Here is a 17,853-nt window from a genome sequence, read left to right as displayed (position 1 = left end):
AATCCCACAAGAATGTTATTTCTTTGAAAATATATATATATATACAGCTAACTTCCACAGAAAATATCTAGAATACAGGTTCCATGTTGGCAATTTGGAGTTAAGGGCTTCTACTGGAAAGTGATATTTATCATTAGCTTGGTTTTCTGTGGCTTTTTACAGGTATTTTCTAAAATGCTTCATTTACCTGGCAGAGTTTGAAGTCTTGAATATTCCATATACCTATGAATCATTTCATAAGAGTCCTAAGGAAGGAATGATTAAGGGGCTATGGAAGAATCACAGCCATGAACCCACGGTATTCTTTTTAAATCCTTTGCAATTTACAAAAGAGAGGTAAATGAGATTTCCAGGTAGATGGTAGTACACGAAAATAGAATACATATAAATCAAGTACAGATGTGCTTTTTTATTGTTGTCGTTCTCACTTTATTCTAATCCACATAAAATAATTTTCAGCATGGCTTGGTTGAAATCTTTCTGTAGTGAAAGATCCCTGTAATGCCAGCAGAATCTAAAATTATACTGGAAAACAGTGAAGATCTGAAGATCATGAAATGAGTATTTATTAGAACACACTGTGTCCTTGCTCTCCTTTAGGCTGTCAGGCTGGTGACTGAACTTAGCCTAGAATATAAAGTATACGACTTCCAGCTGTGGAATGGCCTACTACAGAAACTTCTTGGTTTCAATATGGTAAGGAATTTTTAAGCATGATGTTCTGCAGCGAGGTGAGAAAAAGCCTTTTTTTAGCCACTGATTTCTAAGGGATGTGACAATCAGAGCAAGTTCACAATTCACCTATCTATAATTTAGAACTGAGGTTGGTTGGTAGCAGGCCAATGAAGCTTTGAGAAATTTCTCTTTTAACAGTACTTTGATCTTTAGTTGTTCTCTTTTTTTTGATTGCTTCAATTTTTTTTTTTTTTGAAGGCAGAAGGCCTTTCAGATTACAAGAATAAGTTCTGTGATGATAACTTTTCATATCATTATAATTTTACAATGCAATACACATATTTTTCTTTGCACATACATATTTTCATGTAAATACACACCATCTATGCTCAAAAAAATATTACCCCTATAATTGACTTTTTACAATAACAATCCTGATTTTTGTCATTCACAATCTTACTTTATTAGATTGACAATCAGAGGTAGTGCTGCTACAATCTAACAAGTAATAGATGTACCTGGCAATATTGGTATATCAAAAGCAGATGTTCAAGGTAGCTTTAGTCTAATAAGAGCTCTGCACTTAATAGCAAAGCTGAAATCGTAATGTTTTCAGCATCAGTGGGTGCTGAAGTTGTAGGTATTCACTGAGACAACACGTGCCACTGCTGCTAGTGATAGCTTAATTAAGGCATGTCACTTCTCCCACAGGAGCAAAAGTGCCTTGAGGAACTCTAAGCTGACATCCTGTAGACAACAAGCACAGCACAGTTCCGCACATTATCAAATCTTTAAGAACACTGTAGCATTTTATAATGGATTATTTTTGTTTCAGATTCATTATCTTAGGAAAGTTCTGATAGCGATTACTGGGGTTCACTCATTATGGCAGGTAAGCAAGCATTCTGTGGCTCCTACTTCTTCCCTGAGCAGGAGTTTAACTTCACATTTGTACATGGAAGTGAATGCTAGCCATCTACCAAAAGGGTGCATGGAAAGATGCTTTTTGAATTATTATTTCATGACACTGCAATATGCAGGGGAGTATAGTTATTAATTACTGAATAACATCGTGTATTTCATGCTGTGGTCAGTAAAAACTTATTTTAAGGTTTTTGAAGTTAGACTAAATAACTATTAGTCAAAATATAGCAAGATCTTAGACTACAAGGTGAGGAAAGCAATGTTAGGGAATAGTTCATCAATATAAAAAGAAAATTCATCAGTTCCTTCCTCCTGTAATGGGTCAAGATGTCTGCGTTCACAAGTACAGCAAACAAATAGGCAACATTGTAATTTTAGAATTTTGCTGTCACAGATTCCCAGCTTCAGTCGAGCTTGGCGAAGTGTGGTTTTGTCACCATTTCTCACAGGTAGGATTATTAGCTGGTATACATCATGTGTGTGTATATATATATATATATAGCTTATATATTATCATGCTTGTATAGCAACTTAAATTATTTACTTTATCATGGCTTCTTTATCTCTTAGCTTCATGTCCACCAAGTCCTAAACAGATAGAGGAATGCTGTGAGTGTTTTGTGATTCTGCTCAAGTAAGTGTGTTTTATCTGGCACAAATTCTCAAAGTGCTGAGCCATCTGTTCATACATGGCATGATTGAGAACTTCCTTCCTCATCTTCTACTGAAGGTGTCCTGTACTGGCTGACTTGGATGTCATTGGAATAGCTAAACAATATGCACAGTTGGACCTTCCAGCTTTTGCTTTGGGATGCCTGATGCTGATTCCTCAGTTTGAGAAGCGGGAGCAGCAAATTCAGGTAAGGAAATTTTATATTGCAACAAGGGAAATGCCTTTTCCACGTGTTATGTTCAACAGAGACTGGAAGGAGGCAGTTTTAGACTAGCAGCAGCCTATTAGACATCTCCCACCCACAGAGACTATTACCTCAAATTTCTCCTTCTGAAAGAGATCATGTGAACACTTATTTTTTAAGCTTCAAGTCATTCTCAGCAGCTTTGCCATATGACTGCCTTTTCTGTGTTAGAGAGTGCCTTCTGGGAGGGTTCAGCAGATAGGTTTTAGTGGCTGACTTACATATCTGCACCCTGAAAACACAGCCCTAAGTTTTAGGCTCTCTAACATCAAATATTTGCTTATGGTAAACAGTCAGTGCACACGGAAGAAAAACCAAACAGAAACATAGACAAGACATGTGCCAAGGCAGTGTACAAAACTACTGACAACCCATGTAATTGCTGAGGGCTGATTCAACAACAGGTTGTATCTATCGAATCCTGCTAATAAAGATGCTTGATACACAAGTTCTCTTGTGAACCTTCTCTTACAAATGGTGAGGATCTACTTTGTGGAGCAAAGGAAGGCAATGAAATTGCTTTCTACCAGGATACAACCATGCTCATAAACACATTTATCAAGATACAATTCAGAAGACAATACAAGGAGAAGCAACTTACCCTTTCTGCAAGTCAGCCAAGTCTCTAGAAGGGGAGAGCTCTAAAAAGAATCCTGCTGCTTCTGCTGCTAACTTAAATGAGTGGGGAGAGGTGGACCCTGGGTGCATTGCTTACAGCTGTGTGCCCTGGGTTAGCCACACCTTCTCACCTGGTACTCAATCACTGGTTCAGGCCGTGACCTAGCAATCCTCATACATCTATTTAGTTTCCTTTCTGTTCTTTCTTTCCGTTAATTTACGCTCTGATAAGATAAAGTGTTAAAGTGTTAAAGGCTGTTCTTGTATCTGTCATGAGCAAACTGGCACTAGTAAAGGTATCTTCAGTTCTTAGGTTTTCCTTCAGAAAAGTTACGGTCAGGAAGATCTTCCCAAATCATAGTACTAGTGTAAAAAATCTATGGCAATGAGTCAAAAACCTGTAACATCTACATGAAAATAACTTTTGAAAATTATAGAACCGTAGAATGGCCTGGGCTGAAAAGGACAGTGATCATCCAGTTCCAACTCCCTGCTGTGTGCAGGTCGCCAACCAGCAGACCAGGCTGCCCAGAGCCACATCCAGCCTGGCTTTGAACGCCTCCAGAGATGGGGCATCCAGAACCTCCTTGGGCAACCTGTGCCAGTGCCTCACCACCATCTGAGTGAAAAACTTCTTCCTAATATCCAACCTAAACCTCCGTGTCGTAATTTAAAACCACCCCCCTTGCCCTACCACTATTCACCCATGTGAACATGTACACGATTGTTAACAGCAATAGGAATTACTACTCCTTCAGTCCGATTGCACAGATCCTGGTGTGAGAGTTACATGTTTGTGCCTTGAGTTTTAAAATATTAATTGTTCTTGAGTAAGTCAAACACTTGTTCTGAAGGGAAAACTTCTACTTCAATTATTGGCAGAATGGTAATTTTTTCTTTTTTTGCAAGGCTTTCTTGTCAACATGTAATACTGAAACTCTGCTGCAACAAATAGATGAGCATATGAATGCTGGAGAAGTGGTGGCTTTTGCTTCTCAGGTAGGTAAGATTTAATTCATTTACCTTTGACTTACAGGCTTTTCTCAGTGATACCTGTACACAACATTTTTCCTTTCTCCTCTGACCTTGCCAAAAATCAGTTGACATAACCTGCACTTCTGAAATTGATAGCAGAATTTGCTGTTTTCTTATTGTTGTGCAACTGGATTAGTATTTTATAGATATAGAAATACACACATGCATACACACAGTGCTTTCTTATAGACTGTCCCAGCACTGTTTTGCAGTAGCACTGCTTTATTTTTCTAAAAAATGTTTTAAGCAGAAACATCAAATGGTTTATGAAACTGTACTTTCTTGTCTTACTGTGCATAAGCTGCTGAAAGGCAAGTTTCTAATTAATTCCATATCTGAAAACAAAATCTGAAATTAGCCTTCAGAAAATCTGCCATTTTTCAGCACTGCAGAAGAAATAATCTAGCTTTATGGGAGGTCCAATAAGAAAAACCTGGTGGTTTCGGTTTTTTTTTTAATTCAAAGGTTTATTATTTTTTATGTATAAAATATTAATACTTTCCCATTGCTGGAACTTAAATCTACAGATTAGATCTTTGATTTTGGACAGTATCATAAATGAGAAGCTATATGAAAAGTTCTTAAAAACGAAGTATTTTCCACTGGTGAAGCAGCAGCTGATGAGCACTCACCGAATGAAAGAACTGGTGGATTATTTTGCCAACAAGAACTGGTAGGTTAATAAAACAGAGGATGCATTGCTTACAAACACTGCATCTCTCCTTTGCTTTACATTTCCATCACCAGACCTATCTGACCTCAGAACTGCAGAGCCATACTTCAGTTTATAGTTTGGTGTGTATGGTTTAATTCTTGGCTTTTCAGAGAATTTGTTGACAAAGTTAACAAACTTTCCTCCTACAGCATTGAGGATGCAGCAGCCCTAATTCGAGAGTATCAAGAGAAAAATGGAAACCCTACTCTGCTAGATAAATCCTCCTCTGATGTTCTGAAGGTAAAATAAACCACTTTTGTACTTCATACAGCACTTTTTCCTTTTTTCTAATCTGGGACTCTCACTCAACTTCTAGCAAAAATACTTGTTAGCTGATTTTTAAGTAAAATATATTCTATGTAATAAAATCCCTTTGTTGATTCAAACACATTTTATCTGAATCAAATCTGAACAGTGATAAACTTCATGCTTTCAAGCACTTTCACAAGTCTTAGATTACAGCCTGTTTTCCAAACCTTTGTCCTTTGTCCTCTTACCCTCCAGATGTACCTGAATGGACCACAGGAGACGTGTGTACTAGAACTGCCATCTATGAAGTCTTGATTTACCCTCAGTCTTTTCTCCCTCTGCTGGCAAGATGAGTGTTATGCATTCACAATGCACATCCTGGTCAAGTAAACTCTGAACTAAAACCTCACTGCTTTTACCAAAAGCTGGCCCTAGCTTTCCACATCTTTTTCTTTTTCCTTTCATCTGTTCTAGAGTGTTTCCATAAGCTGTCCCTTGCAAAAAAAAAAAAAAGAAGTTTGATTTAGAGCAGGAGCTCCTATTTGCATACAATAGCAACATTCATATTCTGCACTTTGACTTTAAGAAGGATTAACTTTATTTCATTTATTTCTGTATTATTTCTCTAATAATTGAAGTCTGCTGTTAGGATCACTAAGATTTCGTTCATGCAGACATAACTTGACATAATTGTGATCAAGTTTTAAACTGGAAGCATTGTGCTTCATGTAAAATATAGTTTATAGACAGCTTCATGTAAAATATACAAATTGTGATTTTAATTACAGTGAGCACAAATAAACCAACTTTAATATCAAAATTGACCTTAAAGTCTTTTATAAGCTTTGATGTACAGATAAATTTGCCAAGAAAAGTTGGTGATGTTCTTTTTCCTGCTGAAAACATGCAGAATTCAAGGAGCATGTATTTCACTGCAGGAAATAGCAGCCAAAGTGTCTGAGTTACCAAGCTCAAACACTGAGGTTTTTTTGTAAGCAAAGCAGGTTCATTTCAAATAGAAGGTGTTTAGCCAAAGTTACCAACACAGAGCTGTAGGTTCTAGCTGATCCTTTGGGTTTTATGGACTTTCATGACAACTACAGCACAGCCTTCACTGCTGTGCTTCACTACTACTGCTCACACTTCACTACCATTTCTTTTACTGCCAAGGACAACATATGCAAAGGAGACAGGCCACCATTCTAAATTCTAGATGTTGTGCAGAGACAACTTTATTTATATTGGGAAATCAGCAGTCATAAGGAGCAAGAGCTGTTAAAATACATTCAGTTCCTGCAGGTACGTGGGACTAGGAGAGACAAAAGCTCCAGCCTTCCTCAACAACCAACTTCTTAGCCTTTGGCAGCAGTACAAGTGCTGTATGGAATTACATTATTTAAAACCTTTTTACACAAAGCCAAGTGGGTAGATGTAATATCAAATATAAGCCATAAATAAAGGAAAGCTCATCACTGTTCACAGATTTAATGGGACAGTCATTCATTAAAGCACAGCAGTGCTCTGAGTAACAAAACAACTCAGGTTCAGCTTCCTACAGTGAAATTACTACTCCAAGGTATGTGTTCATTCCAAGTTTTTTCAAAAATACATCCAATTAAAGGACTACATGATACTGAATGAGAAATCCAAACCTCAGATGGATTCTGAAGCAAACCAAACACGCCTCCCAGGGGCCTTGCTATTTTTATTCGAGCCTTTTACAGTCTTCTTTGAAAGCTCCATGCACTGCTCTGGTGACATGTGATAAGCATTACCAAATGAAAGTACTGGCAGACATCTCAAAACCAAGTGCAACTGTTGCATTTTCTTCAACGGTTCATAAAGGCTTGTTTTTCTATGAAGTGAAATTTATGACAACATGAAAGAACAGCACTGCAATATATTTTACAAATCAATTCATACATAGAAAAGAAGAAAACAATGTTTTAAAGTTATTACCAAGAAGTTACACTGCTAAGCTGTTAAACATTAAGTGCAGTTCTGTAAACTAGTAAGGAAGGATTGCAGTAACATGCAGTTCTGGAATGAGACAGTAAAAATACCACACAAGCAAATATCTTCTAAGATTTTTTGTACTCAATTCTTTCTACTTTCACATCATCTCCAATTAGCTGATAGACGTACGTCACTACTGTAGAAGCCTGGATGTCCATCAGCACGAATGACGGGATGATGTTGCTAGAAAGGAAAAAAAAACATCGCATGAATTGAGAGCGTGTATAAAATAACCTTAATGGTGTTTCACTGTCAGACTTCTTAGCAAGAATCTCCTGGGAAAAACTGATGTGAGTTTTGTAAGCACAGTACATCAGATCTGAAGCTTTAAGGACTTCAGTCGTCCGTTTCAGGCCAGGAGCCTCAGCAAGGACGACGAGTCCTCCTCTGCTAAAGGCTACATTTTTAAACGATGGGCAAATCCCAACCTGAACAAGTTTTCTTATCAAAAAGAAATATCCCACAGCTGTTTCTCATGTTTTACTTACTTCTCCAAGGCATGATAAGCTCCTGTAGCTGATCCTGGATTGATATAGAACTTGTTTTCATGTTCAAACGCCTCAAATTTGTGTGTATGTCCTGAAATGAGGATGTCCACATCGAACTGCCTCTGTAACAGTGCCAGGCTGGCCATATCACCCCAAGGAATAACCTGGTGGCCGTGAATCAGACCAATTTTGAACTGTCCAACAGTTACAACTTTCTGTTCAGGATAATTCAGGTTCTAAAAATCAGAAGTAAAAAAAAAAAGAAAAGCAAAATAAGCTAATTAAGCCCTACAAACTGATTAGATGTACAGATTCATCTATTAAAAAAAAAAAAGCACTAGATGAAACCTAAAAGTCTGATTGGTTCTGCTGCCCCAGAGTGGGAGCCACACTACTGCTTTCATAAGCACTGTCAAGAGTTTGGTAAAGATGCCAGGAATTTCAGAGAGAGACAACAGGAGGTCCTGGTTGCTAGTCTTAGCCTTAGCTCAGTGCCCAATTCAGTTTTAATCACACTGACTGCAACTCATTAATTCGAACCCTTTTACTCGGTTTACTTTTCACTCTTAGCACTAAATAAGCTCAGACTGCCCACTTTTTTACTTAGAAGTACAAGTAACTCAACCACTGCCTTGAACACAAAATACCACCACCAAAAGAGGTCACTACCTCATCAAAGTCCCCTCTGACAACGTGAACGTCCCCAGCCAGGGTCTTGAGGTAGTCATAAGTGTCCTTGGTGCAGAGGTTTCCCGTGCAGAGGATGTGCTGGATCTTCCCTGGAACCAGCAGCTTTTTGAACTTGGCTGGGAGGCTGTTGCATCGATGTGGAATGTGAAGATCTCCTAACACTAACACCAACTGAACGGGCATCATGACAGGAAAGAAAAGCCATCACAGATACTTAAGATGAGAATTATTAGGCAACAAAAAGCACCACAATGTCTTCTGTTTCGCAATTGTATTTTGATATAAAAGCTACTAAAGTAAGAATTAAATAAAGGAATATTTCCATATTTCAGTGAAAACAGGGGCCCTTACTAATACTGAATGCTACCCAGAGGAAAGCCTTACAAACCTGCAGAGGTTTTGTGATTTTGTTGCTGAAAGTCATTGCAAAGTGTAACAGAAGAACTGCATTACTACTTGATGTGACTTACACAAAATTGGGAACTACCATAAGCTGTCCCACTTCCTTTTTCCCCTTAAACTAGAAAAGATATCAGACATCTGTACCAGATGCTCTCAAGCACAGACTTGGCTGAACTGTGGTCACATCCCTTTAAAGCTCCTTTCTACTTAAGTTATAAAATAGTAATAACAAATAGCAAATTTGTCACATGTGTTAACAGTTAATCAGAACAGGAAGCTTGTTCTGAACACATATCATAGGATAGTGAGACTAACAAAATGAAGAGGGAAAAAAAAGCACAAAACCCTTGAGAACACTGCAGAAAAAATAACCTGGACTACTGCATCCACTGTTTCTGTTACCAGGTCTATGTATTTGGAGCTTCAGTTCTACAGATGCAATGAGAACATAAATTTAAGGGGGTCTTCAAAATTACACAACCAGATTAAGATGTATAACGTTAAACTACAGTCTTAAGTCCACTAATAGAGAAAATAATTAATGCAAGCAAAGTAGCAATAAATTAATTTTGCAAGAAGGGCATGAAAAGCTCTATGCAGCATGGGGCGTAATGCTACTACATTAAACCCAGTGGATTTAGAGATGGTCACCCCATTGATTTGACTAAAACCCCTTATTAATTGAGTTTATCTTCCAATTAAAAAGCTTTGTTAGTAAGCCAGTTCCTAAAAGCTTATCTTCCAGTCCTAAACTAACAGCCACCAGATCTGTCTGCAAATAGACAGTCTGTATACACAGATATACTGATGTATGCAGCAGTAACCACATTTACCTTCTTTAATACTTGCTTTTACCTTATATTTTTAAGCCACGCAGCTGTCGTTATGTTAGCAGCCACGCTAAGATGCATAGAGGACTCAGGTGGCTGTGAAGGCCTTTCCCCCCTATTTTTAATTGAAAATGTCTCATTGCTGATTAAAGTGGCACTAAACAGATGCACTCACTGATGGTTAAAGGTCTGGGCCATGGAATAGCAGCTCTGCATTTGATGTCTAATCAAACTGCTGCCACTTCCACAAAACCCCAACGAAGCTCAAAGACCTTTTCCCTTGAACAAACAGGCAGGCCCCAGATTTTCCCAAACCACATCTGAGCTCCTGGTAATTAAGAAATAAAATAATAATAATTAAGAAAAAAAAAAAACAGCTCCGTGGGCTCCATCCACAAAACCTAACAGCATGGAAGCGTGTTACATCCGGAGCTGAGGGGATGTGAGCAGCGGCCCCAGCCCCACCGCAGCCCCAGCGCCGGGACGGAACTTACTCTGTGCCCGGCCTGAGCGGGTGGAGGAGTTGATTGCAGACAGGGGAATGGGAAACAGGGCGATGCGTGATCAATGTTAAACCAAGGAAAGCAACAGAAAAGAAAACAGAGCCAAATGAATAGGCAAATCATAATTAATGAATTGTCGATGTTATGAAAGCAGCGTCAAACGGTAAAAATAAAATTAAGCAACAACAACGACACACGGTTCCTCGCTGCTCTCCACCCACGGCCCCCGCTGCTCCCTCCCCGCTCCATCTCCCTCAGTTCGGCCACAGGCGGATTTTTAGGCGCCGACCGACACAAAGCGGGGCCTCCTTCGGGCCGCCGTCGGCGCTGGGCCGCCTGGAGTTGCCGCGGGAGCACCTCAGGAGCATCGCAGCCCAAAGGCGAGACCCAGCGCTCCGCTCACCATCCTGCTCGGCAGCGCACCGCCCGATGAAGCCACTCCCGGAAGTCAAGCGCTCTCTCCCGGAAGTCAGGCGGCTTCTCCCGGAAGTCAGACAGCCTCTACTTCCCCTCCGCTACGGCTCCACCGTAAGTCCAAAAGAGCGGGAAACGCGTTTCTCCGGCGGTTACATCCGGGTCTTTTTCTTCTGAGCGGGGTTTCCCGCCTTTTCTGTTACGTGAGGCGAGAGGGCGCGGGGCGGGCAGCTATGAAGTGTGTCATTGGGGGGACGCACCTCAGAGGTACCTGTTACCTCAGGGGAGGTGGTGGCACGTCTGGGCAGAGTGAAGAGCCTTCCCTAAGTAGGGTGCGGCTGCCATAGCAGGGTTTGGGGCAGAGGAGCCGTTGCCCGTGGCACCACGCTGTGAGAGTTCCTCACAGAGCTCTGAGCTTGTGGTAAAGTCGGAGAGCAGGTTCTCTGTGGGCTTCTTAGGGTTCTGCTTGTTCAGTCTTATGGCCATCTACAGAGTGACATTTCAGACCAAAGCAGCATTTTGTGCCGTCAATGTGAGATTGTTTGGTGATGTTGGGCTGTACAGCTGCAAAGGGACACACCAAATCCACAGTGCTCCTCTGGGTGGAAACACAGAGGTGTTAGTGACACTAAAAAAGAGCAGTGCTTTCCCCCACACCATCATTTCCCTTGGAAAAGCATGAGAAATGTCTAACATTTTCCCTTAAATTGTTCTGGAGAAAGTTACGAGGTGTAACTTGTTTTTCAATAGAACCTGAAATGCATCTCATGCCGTTCTGTTTCCCTGGCAGTGTTTGGGAGAGCAGTGCATGCCATGGCGCGGGTTAGCGATGAGTTCTGCTTTGACCCCATAGACAGAGGTGTAAGTACATCGGATTTACTGACAGTTTGAAGTCTTGTTGGAAACTGTTTGAGGTGTTAGTTCTTCCTGCAGGTATTCTTCAGTCTGAGCTGCATTCTGTTTCCTCCCTCCACTTTCAAGGTGGACAAATGCCATGCTTTCTGTGATTGTAATTATGCAGATGATATCACGGAAGGGTCATTCCTCTGTCCCTGATATTCCTGGGGATTTAGTTACCTAACGCTCATCCAGGACATCCGGATTAATACCAAGGGTTTTATTCCCATTGTCACGAATCAGAAGTTTGATGTGTTGCTTCACATCAGAAATTGCCTTTAAATGACATGTTTTTGCCCTGGTGTGACTCAGCAGGAAGAATGGCTCCTGTTAATCAGACACCACTTCCCTCAGAATTGTTTTTTTCTCTAGAGCTTTCTTAATTAAAAGCAATGAGCTCAACATGCTGTGGGGCTGGTACATCAGAAGTAGAAATACTGTTTGTAAATGAGATGTTGTGTAGGTGCCAAAAGTCTCTGCTTATTTGTGTATCTCATGGATTGTTTTAGAATAGGCACCAGTTTTTCACATACCTTAAATGCAACTTCTAAGGGCTGGGTAATCTGCACTTCAAGGCTTAACTCACACATCCCTGCACTGGGTTCCCATGTCTGCATAAGGGCCGGGGCTTCTGACCGGTAATAACAAAGGGGATAAGTCTGAACACGGCAGTAGAAGTGATGCATCTGGATTTGTTTGGAGATGTACACACATAAAGGTTTTGTGGCTTAGGTGTGGCTCTGAAGATACCACACTGAAGGTACAGAGATGGCTTTTTTGTTAAAGGCTCAATACGAAACAGCTCTGAGTTAATGAATTACTTTGCATTTATTTTCAGCTTGCCTTAAGATCAGTGAATTCTTCTCGGTCAGCATATGCGTATGTCTTCTTCTCATCCATGTTTTTTCAACATTACTGCTGCACAGCTGCGCCTCAACCCTGTCAGAAAGAAAAGCAGTTGTCACTTGCATGTAAATTGATCATTAAGGTACAGTTTAACACATTGCTACATGCAGCTTTGAAAGCAGGAAGTCAGCCCACTTTCAAATCGAAGTGGTAGGGGAGGATTCTATGGGCATGCAGGTTGCTCTAAACTGAAGGGCTTCTGAGCAGTTCTGCAGAAGGGAGTGTTAATGTTTAATTATTTAAAAGGTGTAGTCCTGAGCTGTACCTTGCAGATTCCAAAGTCTGAATCAGCCTCATCTTGGGTGAAGGAATGCTGTGTTTCTGTCTGATGAGGGTTTCCCCTATAGCCTTTGAGAACAGCGTGAGCTGGAGAACATTGACACACTGTTCTGCAAACAGGGCTGTGGGTGGGTGAGGGCAGCGAAGATCAACACCAGCAGCCTGCGCTCTGCTTACAGAGCAGTCATAAAAGCAGGAGCTGGGGATTAAGTGCATGAGAGAAATAACATTGCAAAATGTCTTAGAGAGTAACTTCTGCACTGATTGTGTGCTTTTTTTCAGTCAGTTCTTCCTATATTCAGATGTGTAAACGTGCTGGAAAGGCACGTGGAGAAATGCAGCATTTACACAAATGCTAAAGATCACCACATAACTTTTCAGCTCCTCTGCAGAAATGGTACGTGATACATAGAGTGCATTTCCACAACCAGGAGCAGTCTGACAGCAGGACGAGGTGTAATTATTAACTGAGTGTCACTGATGGGACATTATGCCAAACGCTTTCAGCCTCTTCACATCATAATTTATGTCGTGACATTGCCTTGCTAAAAAGCAGTTATAACAGCATTTCCCAGACTGACTTTTATCCGGTCAGTAATTACGTGTACTTGTTAATTGTCCTTTGTTTTCCACCAGCATTTATATTGCTGTAACAATTAAATGTTGAAGGTTTTCTTCCTGCGTCTGTTGCTGTGAAGTCATTTGCTGTGAATTCTTAAAAATGTCAGAGACTTGAGGATATAACGAGGAGGATGAAGGAAGGCAGAGGGCACCAGAATTTGGTTTTCTATTTGTGGGTGAGATATTGCTACACAGCTAGAGTGAGTCATTTATTTCCTTTGTTGAGATGTCTTGGAAGAGCAATTAATATTAAAAAGTTAGAATTCTAGACCAGCATTGATTTTCATTCACATGTTTTATACCTAGGTATTGTAAAAACACATAATCTGGCTTTTCAAGAATGTGACCCATTGCAGGCTGTTTTTGCAAAGCACATGTGTCCAAATGTCCTCAGAGCCCACTCCAGGTAATGAACATTCAAATGTTTTGTTCTGGGGAAAAGAATAACAAGAATCCAGAGGACAATGCTGCTCCAGCTGTCCCTAACATGACCAAAATGTGGGTAGGGCCCACACTCAGAAATGGTGAATTGCTGCTAAATCCCTTGCGGTGATGTTGGATATTTCACATAACAGCTTCAGGAGCTGGATTTGATCAGGGGTGGTTGTGCCATTAATCCTGCTGCCAGCTTGAGAAGCACATAGTCCACGATTTGAATCCACACCTTTGCCATTGCTAGACAATGACTTGTCTCATGTAAATCATTTTAGTGCTAAATTCATCTTCATAGGCTGCTGACTGATGTAATGGTTCACTTTCCAACGAGTCAAGAAGAAGTCACCTTATCGGTTACTCCAACGAGGGCTTGCTTCAAGAGTTACACTGAGGAAGACACTGGTAAGGAAACAGAAAACACAAAGGAACGCCGCTCATACTGCCATCCTTTGGGTTTAATGTACCTTGGAGAACTTGGGGTTTAGGAATACTTGTCTGGCGTCGATGGCAGAAGAGGAAGAAGGAATTGGAGGCATTTTGCTTTTGTCGTGTCGCATGCGATGCGAAGCGCTGCCTGCAGCAAATGTTCTGTACACACTGAAACAAAACACGTCCTGAGCGCGTTATCTGGTGATGGATTGTGTTCCACGTTCAGGTGTCCTTTCCAAAGAGGTGGCAGCTGTCGAGACTTGTTTTCAGCTGCAGGCGGTGGCTCTGCCTCATAGAAGTTGGCAGCTCTCTTACAGGCGTTTGTTTCTACAGTTTTAAGAACCCCACAGGGGTGTGTGAACGTGCAGTGGTGTGTTGGGGGCTGAGAAACAGAAACGTGGGATCTGTTGGTAGTGCTGTGCAGCAGTCAGGCTGTGGAGGAGAGCTGGACAGGAGTGCAGTGCTGACAGAGCTCTGACTGCCTCTGAGACTGTGATGCATTCTGGCATTCTGATTTTCTTTTCACACACCTGACAATAATTAACGAGCAGTTGAATGACAGTGAGCAACACCTGATGCTGAAGAGCTTATTTTCCATTTTCACTTACATAATACCAGGAAAAAAATGACAGTTTAGAACAAATAACCTCAGACCTCGTTTGTAGTCCTCTGAAGGTTGCCAGCAATTGTGATCCATCTGTTAAAGTCACTCTGCTTTTGGTCTTCCCAAATGTCTTCCAGAGCAGTAGTGCCTGTAGGAGAGCAGATTCGCAAGGCTGGCAGCAGTGCTGGGCTTACAGCACATTGTGGAATATGAAATAAATTCTGTTAAAAGCCACGTAAATCCACAGAGAGCGCTGTAAATAATTTCAGGATTTTTTGTTTTACCTAACTACAAAAATGAATGTAAATAAGCTGGACATGTACTATTACTAGCCACTTATTATTAGCCAATTATTTATTGAGATGCTGCCGATATAAAAAATCATTATAATCGTATTGTTGAGGTTTCACTCCAGCCTTGTTATTTCAAACAGACTTTTCAAAGACAATGGTCACCGAAATACAGCTGAGTCCAGATGAGTTTGACTACTTTCAAGTTGGAGTCGATTCTGAAGTGACGTTCTGCCTTAGAGAACTGAGGGTAGGTTAAGAGTTTGTTGTTTTCCCTTACTTTGACCTGGATAACACAGAAGAACGATCCCTGCCTCTGGTGTTCCACCAGGCCTGCCGGCCAGCAGCACTATCTCACCAGCTGGCTGAGGAATGGCTTTGGAAAGGATCTTCAAAGAAACTCTTAAAACAACAAACCCCATCTACCCAATGCTGAGATAAGATGAACACTGCTGCAGTAAGCGTCACGGCCACAGTAATTCTACCTGCACAGCTCCTGGCAGAGAAAGCAGAAACCGTGATCTAGCAGCAGTAGCCTTTTTCCCTTTAAAGTAGACTTCACCTTTTTTGCCAATAAACAACAGCTGCATTCTAACATTAATCTTCTGCCACTTTTAAAATAGTACTCAACCCCTCACCCCTTCTTTTCAGGGACTGCTGGCGTTTTCAGAAGCCACCAGTGTTCCTGTCTCCATCCACTTGGACATGCCTGGGAAGTACGTTCTGGAGCTGCCTGTGGAAATGGTTGAGATATAAGCACCCTGTCTGTTTTGATCTGCAGGTTACTCAAGCATTTAACTGTAACAGTCAGATATTCATGTCAGGCTACAAGTTATATTTCTAATTAGTCTGCAGCATGGGGTGAAGTAGTTTCTAACTGAGCACAAAGCATTTAACGAGACCCCTGTACGTGGCTGTTTGCGTTTAGACCAGTTGCTTTCAGCATTGAAGACACAGTGCTGGAAGCCAGCTTTATTTTGGCTACGCTGTCTGACATCAGAAGTGAGATGGCTTCCCAGGAGACTGCGTGCTTCTCACAGATGCAGGAAAGGTAACAGCAGGCTGCAGAGGTGGGGGAGGGAGGCAGACTGGCCACAGCAGGCTGAAACAGCTGAGTTTAAGATTTTCCTACTCAGTGATGTGCAGGGTATTCATAAGCACTGTACTTATCCTGGAGCCTTTATTCACAGGAAAGCTGTGCACTGGATAGATTCAGAAAAAGATTGAAATAGTTTGAGATGCAAAGCACGACAGCTAGACCACTCCCTCCCCATCAGTGCATTTGTTACCCTGAAGCTCGCAGCTATGTCTGCTACTCGTATAGGCAGTGCCACAGCTCTGACAGCCAGTTGGTTGCTTGAGCACCAACGCACCTCACATCTTACCTGTCAGCACAGGAAAGGTTTAGCCAGATGCTCCCTTCTTGATCACAGATCATTTTCCTTACTTGCACTGCTGCACCCCTTCTGCAGCAGACGGTGAGCCAGGAGCCGAGAGTTTGGGCGCCGTTTCTTGATAACATGAACAGCACAGAGACTTCTGGTGCAAGGGGGAGCACTCCATACTCTTGCAGCTTTATCTCCATGGGGCTTTGTTGCAGTGAGAGGGGTTGTGGAGAAGCTAAGCTAAAGCTGTAGTGCCTTCCATTAGCACAAAGACCTCCTAACAAAGGCACACAGGAGGATGTTACAAATCTGACCTATTCCCTCTGATTCAGCTCAAAGCCACTTGTGGACAAATGCTTTGATAAGGATGGCAGCGCTGAAGCAGTTGCTTCCAAAAAGCCGCGATGGAACGGGCAGGCACAGAACACAGGGTCAGGGGCACCTGCAAGTCCCTTGGCAAAACAGGTCAAAAGTGTTCCCCCAGTCTCATACAGAGGTACTGCAGGCACAGGAGGAACAGCAGTAACAAAGACAGATGACCAAGCAGTGCTGGAAGCAGAGTCTCCTTATCACAAGGTGAGGACCTTCCCAATCACATTTACATTCTATGATAAAACAGTGTTATACCTTAGATGCCATTTAGAAGCTGAATACTACACATAGTCCCAATCTGCAGAAATAATTAGCCCTCAAATTCTGTTTCACATTCAGTGTCTTACTCCTGTGATTGTTGCATTTTCCAGTTTCATTCGTTGTTCTTTGGAGCAGTCTCTTCTAAGGAGAAGGACGCCGTCAGTCATGCCTTCCACAGTTTAGCAACAGCTAGTGACACAGAAGAGGATTTTGGCAAGACGCAGAGCTCACAAGTTCTCCAGTAAGGTGGAATGAATGAATCTCAGACTATCGTGGGCTGCCCTGAAAGTTAAGCATGTATTTGGCACGTAGAGCTGTTTTTAGCTTTAGAACAAAGTTTAATTCTATTATGAAAGTATCCTAAACTTCTTAGGCGAGTTAGAACTTAATGGAAACTCACTGCACCTGTATTCTGATCATTCTAAAAGGAGGATGCTGTCCTAACACAAAGTTAGGTCATTTAGTTTTGTATATCCTGCTGATACACTGCTTTGTATGTCCAGCTCTTCAGTCTCACAAGAGAAGTCAGCTGTGTCAGAGCTTCAGACAAACAAAGCTGCTCTTGTACAGCTACAAGCACTGCAATAAACCACCCGCTCCAGTACAGCCAAATTACTGCTTGTATGGTTGTTGGTATTACGGCAGAAGCTTGTAGAACCAGTGCTTAGCTTAGTGCAAGAAAGTTGGCATAAAAATGTGTTTAAAAAATAAAAGTGATGCAATAACCAATTTGAAGCCTGGGTTTAAGGGTTCTGGTGTTTCAGGTTAGAATGTTCTTTTCCTTTCCCTCATCACTTGCACTGAGTCAGCAACAGACAGCAGCAGCAGGGCACAGGACAAGAACAGCCACAGCCACCAAGGGTGCGTGGTGCAGCAGGCACCTGACCCGTGCTTTGTA

General features: G+C 41.6%; 3 protein-coding genes across 5 annotated transcripts in view; 2 read left to right on the top strand and 1 right to left on the bottom strand.

Annotated features, from left to right (window-relative positions):
- Positions 1-5,953, top strand: part of KNTC1 (kinetochore associated 1) — a 34,465-nt gene extending 28,512 nt beyond the window's left edge. Inside the window, exons 54-63 of the mRNA XM_042829267.1 lie at positions 163-298; positions 601-696; positions 1,511-1,567; positions 1,994-2,048; positions 2,170-2,233; positions 2,330-2,459; positions 4,044-4,133; positions 4,697-4,842; positions 5,034-5,124; positions 5,389-5,953. Coding sequence (XP_042685201.1) covers positions 163-298; positions 601-696; positions 1,511-1,567; positions 1,994-2,048; positions 2,170-2,233; positions 2,330-2,459; positions 4,044-4,133; positions 4,697-4,842; positions 5,034-5,124; positions 5,389-5,448 — 925 coding nt within the window. The 3' untranslated portion in view covers positions 5,449-5,953. The remainder of the gene's footprint in view (positions 1-162; positions 299-600; positions 697-1,510; positions 1,568-1,993; positions 2,049-2,169; positions 2,234-2,329; positions 2,460-4,043; positions 4,134-4,696; positions 4,843-5,033; positions 5,125-5,388) is intronic.
- Positions 5,954-6,336: 383 nt separating this feature from the next.
- VPS29 (VPS29 retromer complex component) lies at positions 6,337-10,552 on the bottom strand. Of its 2 annotated transcripts, XM_042829265.1 has the most exons (5): positions 10,466-10,552; positions 10,054-10,065; positions 8,307-8,498; positions 7,638-7,873; positions 6,337-7,332 (listed from the first exon to the last, which is right to left on the bottom strand). In XM_042829265.1, the coding sequence occupies exons 1-5, from the start codon at positions 10,466-10,468 to the stop codon at positions 7,215-7,217; spliced, it is 561 nt and encodes a 186-aa protein (XP_042685199.1). In that variant the 5' UTR covers positions 10,469-10,552; the 3' UTR covers positions 6,337-7,214. The 2 variants fall into 2 exon arrangements, with proteins under 2 accessions (XP_042685199.1, XP_042685200.1); XM_042829266.1 differs by lacking the exon at positions 10,054-10,065 and having other exon boundaries at positions 10,466-10,545.
- Positions 10,505-17,763, top strand: RAD9B (RAD9 checkpoint clamp component B). 2 transcript variants are annotated; one of them, XM_042829263.1, is made up of 11 exons: positions 10,505-10,590; positions 11,267-11,337; positions 12,212-12,361; positions 12,841-12,955; positions 13,486-13,585; positions 13,910-14,016; positions 15,081-15,187; positions 15,589-15,653; positions 15,866-15,988; positions 16,655-16,898; positions 17,066-17,763. In XM_042829263.1, exons 2-11 carry the CDS (start codon positions 11,290-11,292, stop codon positions 17,198-17,200), a joined length of 1,194 nt encoding a protein of 397 aa, XP_042685197.1. In that variant the 5' UTR covers positions 10,505-10,590; positions 11,267-11,289; the 3' UTR covers positions 17,201-17,763. The 2 variants fall into 2 exon arrangements, with proteins under 2 accessions (XP_042685197.1, XP_042685198.1); XM_042829264.1 differs by lacking the exon at positions 15,866-15,988.
- The last annotated feature ends 90 nt before the right edge of the window (positions 17,764-17,853 follow it).

Source organism: Centrocercus urophasianus, unplaced genomic scaffold (genome assembly GCF_019232065.1).
Source record: "Centrocercus urophasianus isolate 14NV4802_14NV808 unplaced genomic scaffold, USGS_Curo_1.0 seq_30, whole genome shotgun sequence".
Lineage (NCBI taxonomy): Eukaryota > Metazoa > Chordata > Aves > Galliformes > Phasianidae > Centrocercus > Centrocercus urophasianus.
This window is presented reverse-complemented; position numbering and strand designations above follow the sequence as displayed.

Excerpts from the sequence above, each read along its gene's own strand:
- VPS29 (XM_042829265.1), bottom strand. Across the intron at positions 7,874-8,306 it reads TCAGAGGGGACTTTGATGAG|AACCTGAATTATCCTGAACA; the intron begins GTAGTGACCTCT and ends TCTGATTTTTAG. Across the intron at positions 7,333-7,637 it reads GCTTATCATGCCTTGGAGAA|CAACATCATCCCGTCATTCG; the intron begins GTAAGTAAAACA and ends TTTCCTTTCTAG.
- RAD9B (XM_042829263.1), top strand. The coding sequence starts at position 11,290 with ATGGCGCGGGTTAGCGATGAGTTCTGCTTTGACCCCATAGACAGAGGT. Across the intron at positions 13,586-13,909 it reads GTCCTCAGAGCCCACTCCAG|GCTGCTGACTGATGTAATGG; the intron begins GTAATGAACATT and ends TCATCTTCATAG. Across the intron at positions 16,899-17,065 it reads CAGAGTCTCCTTATCACAAG|TTTCATTCGTTGTTCTTTGG; the intron begins GTGAGGACCTTC and ends TGCATTTTCCAG.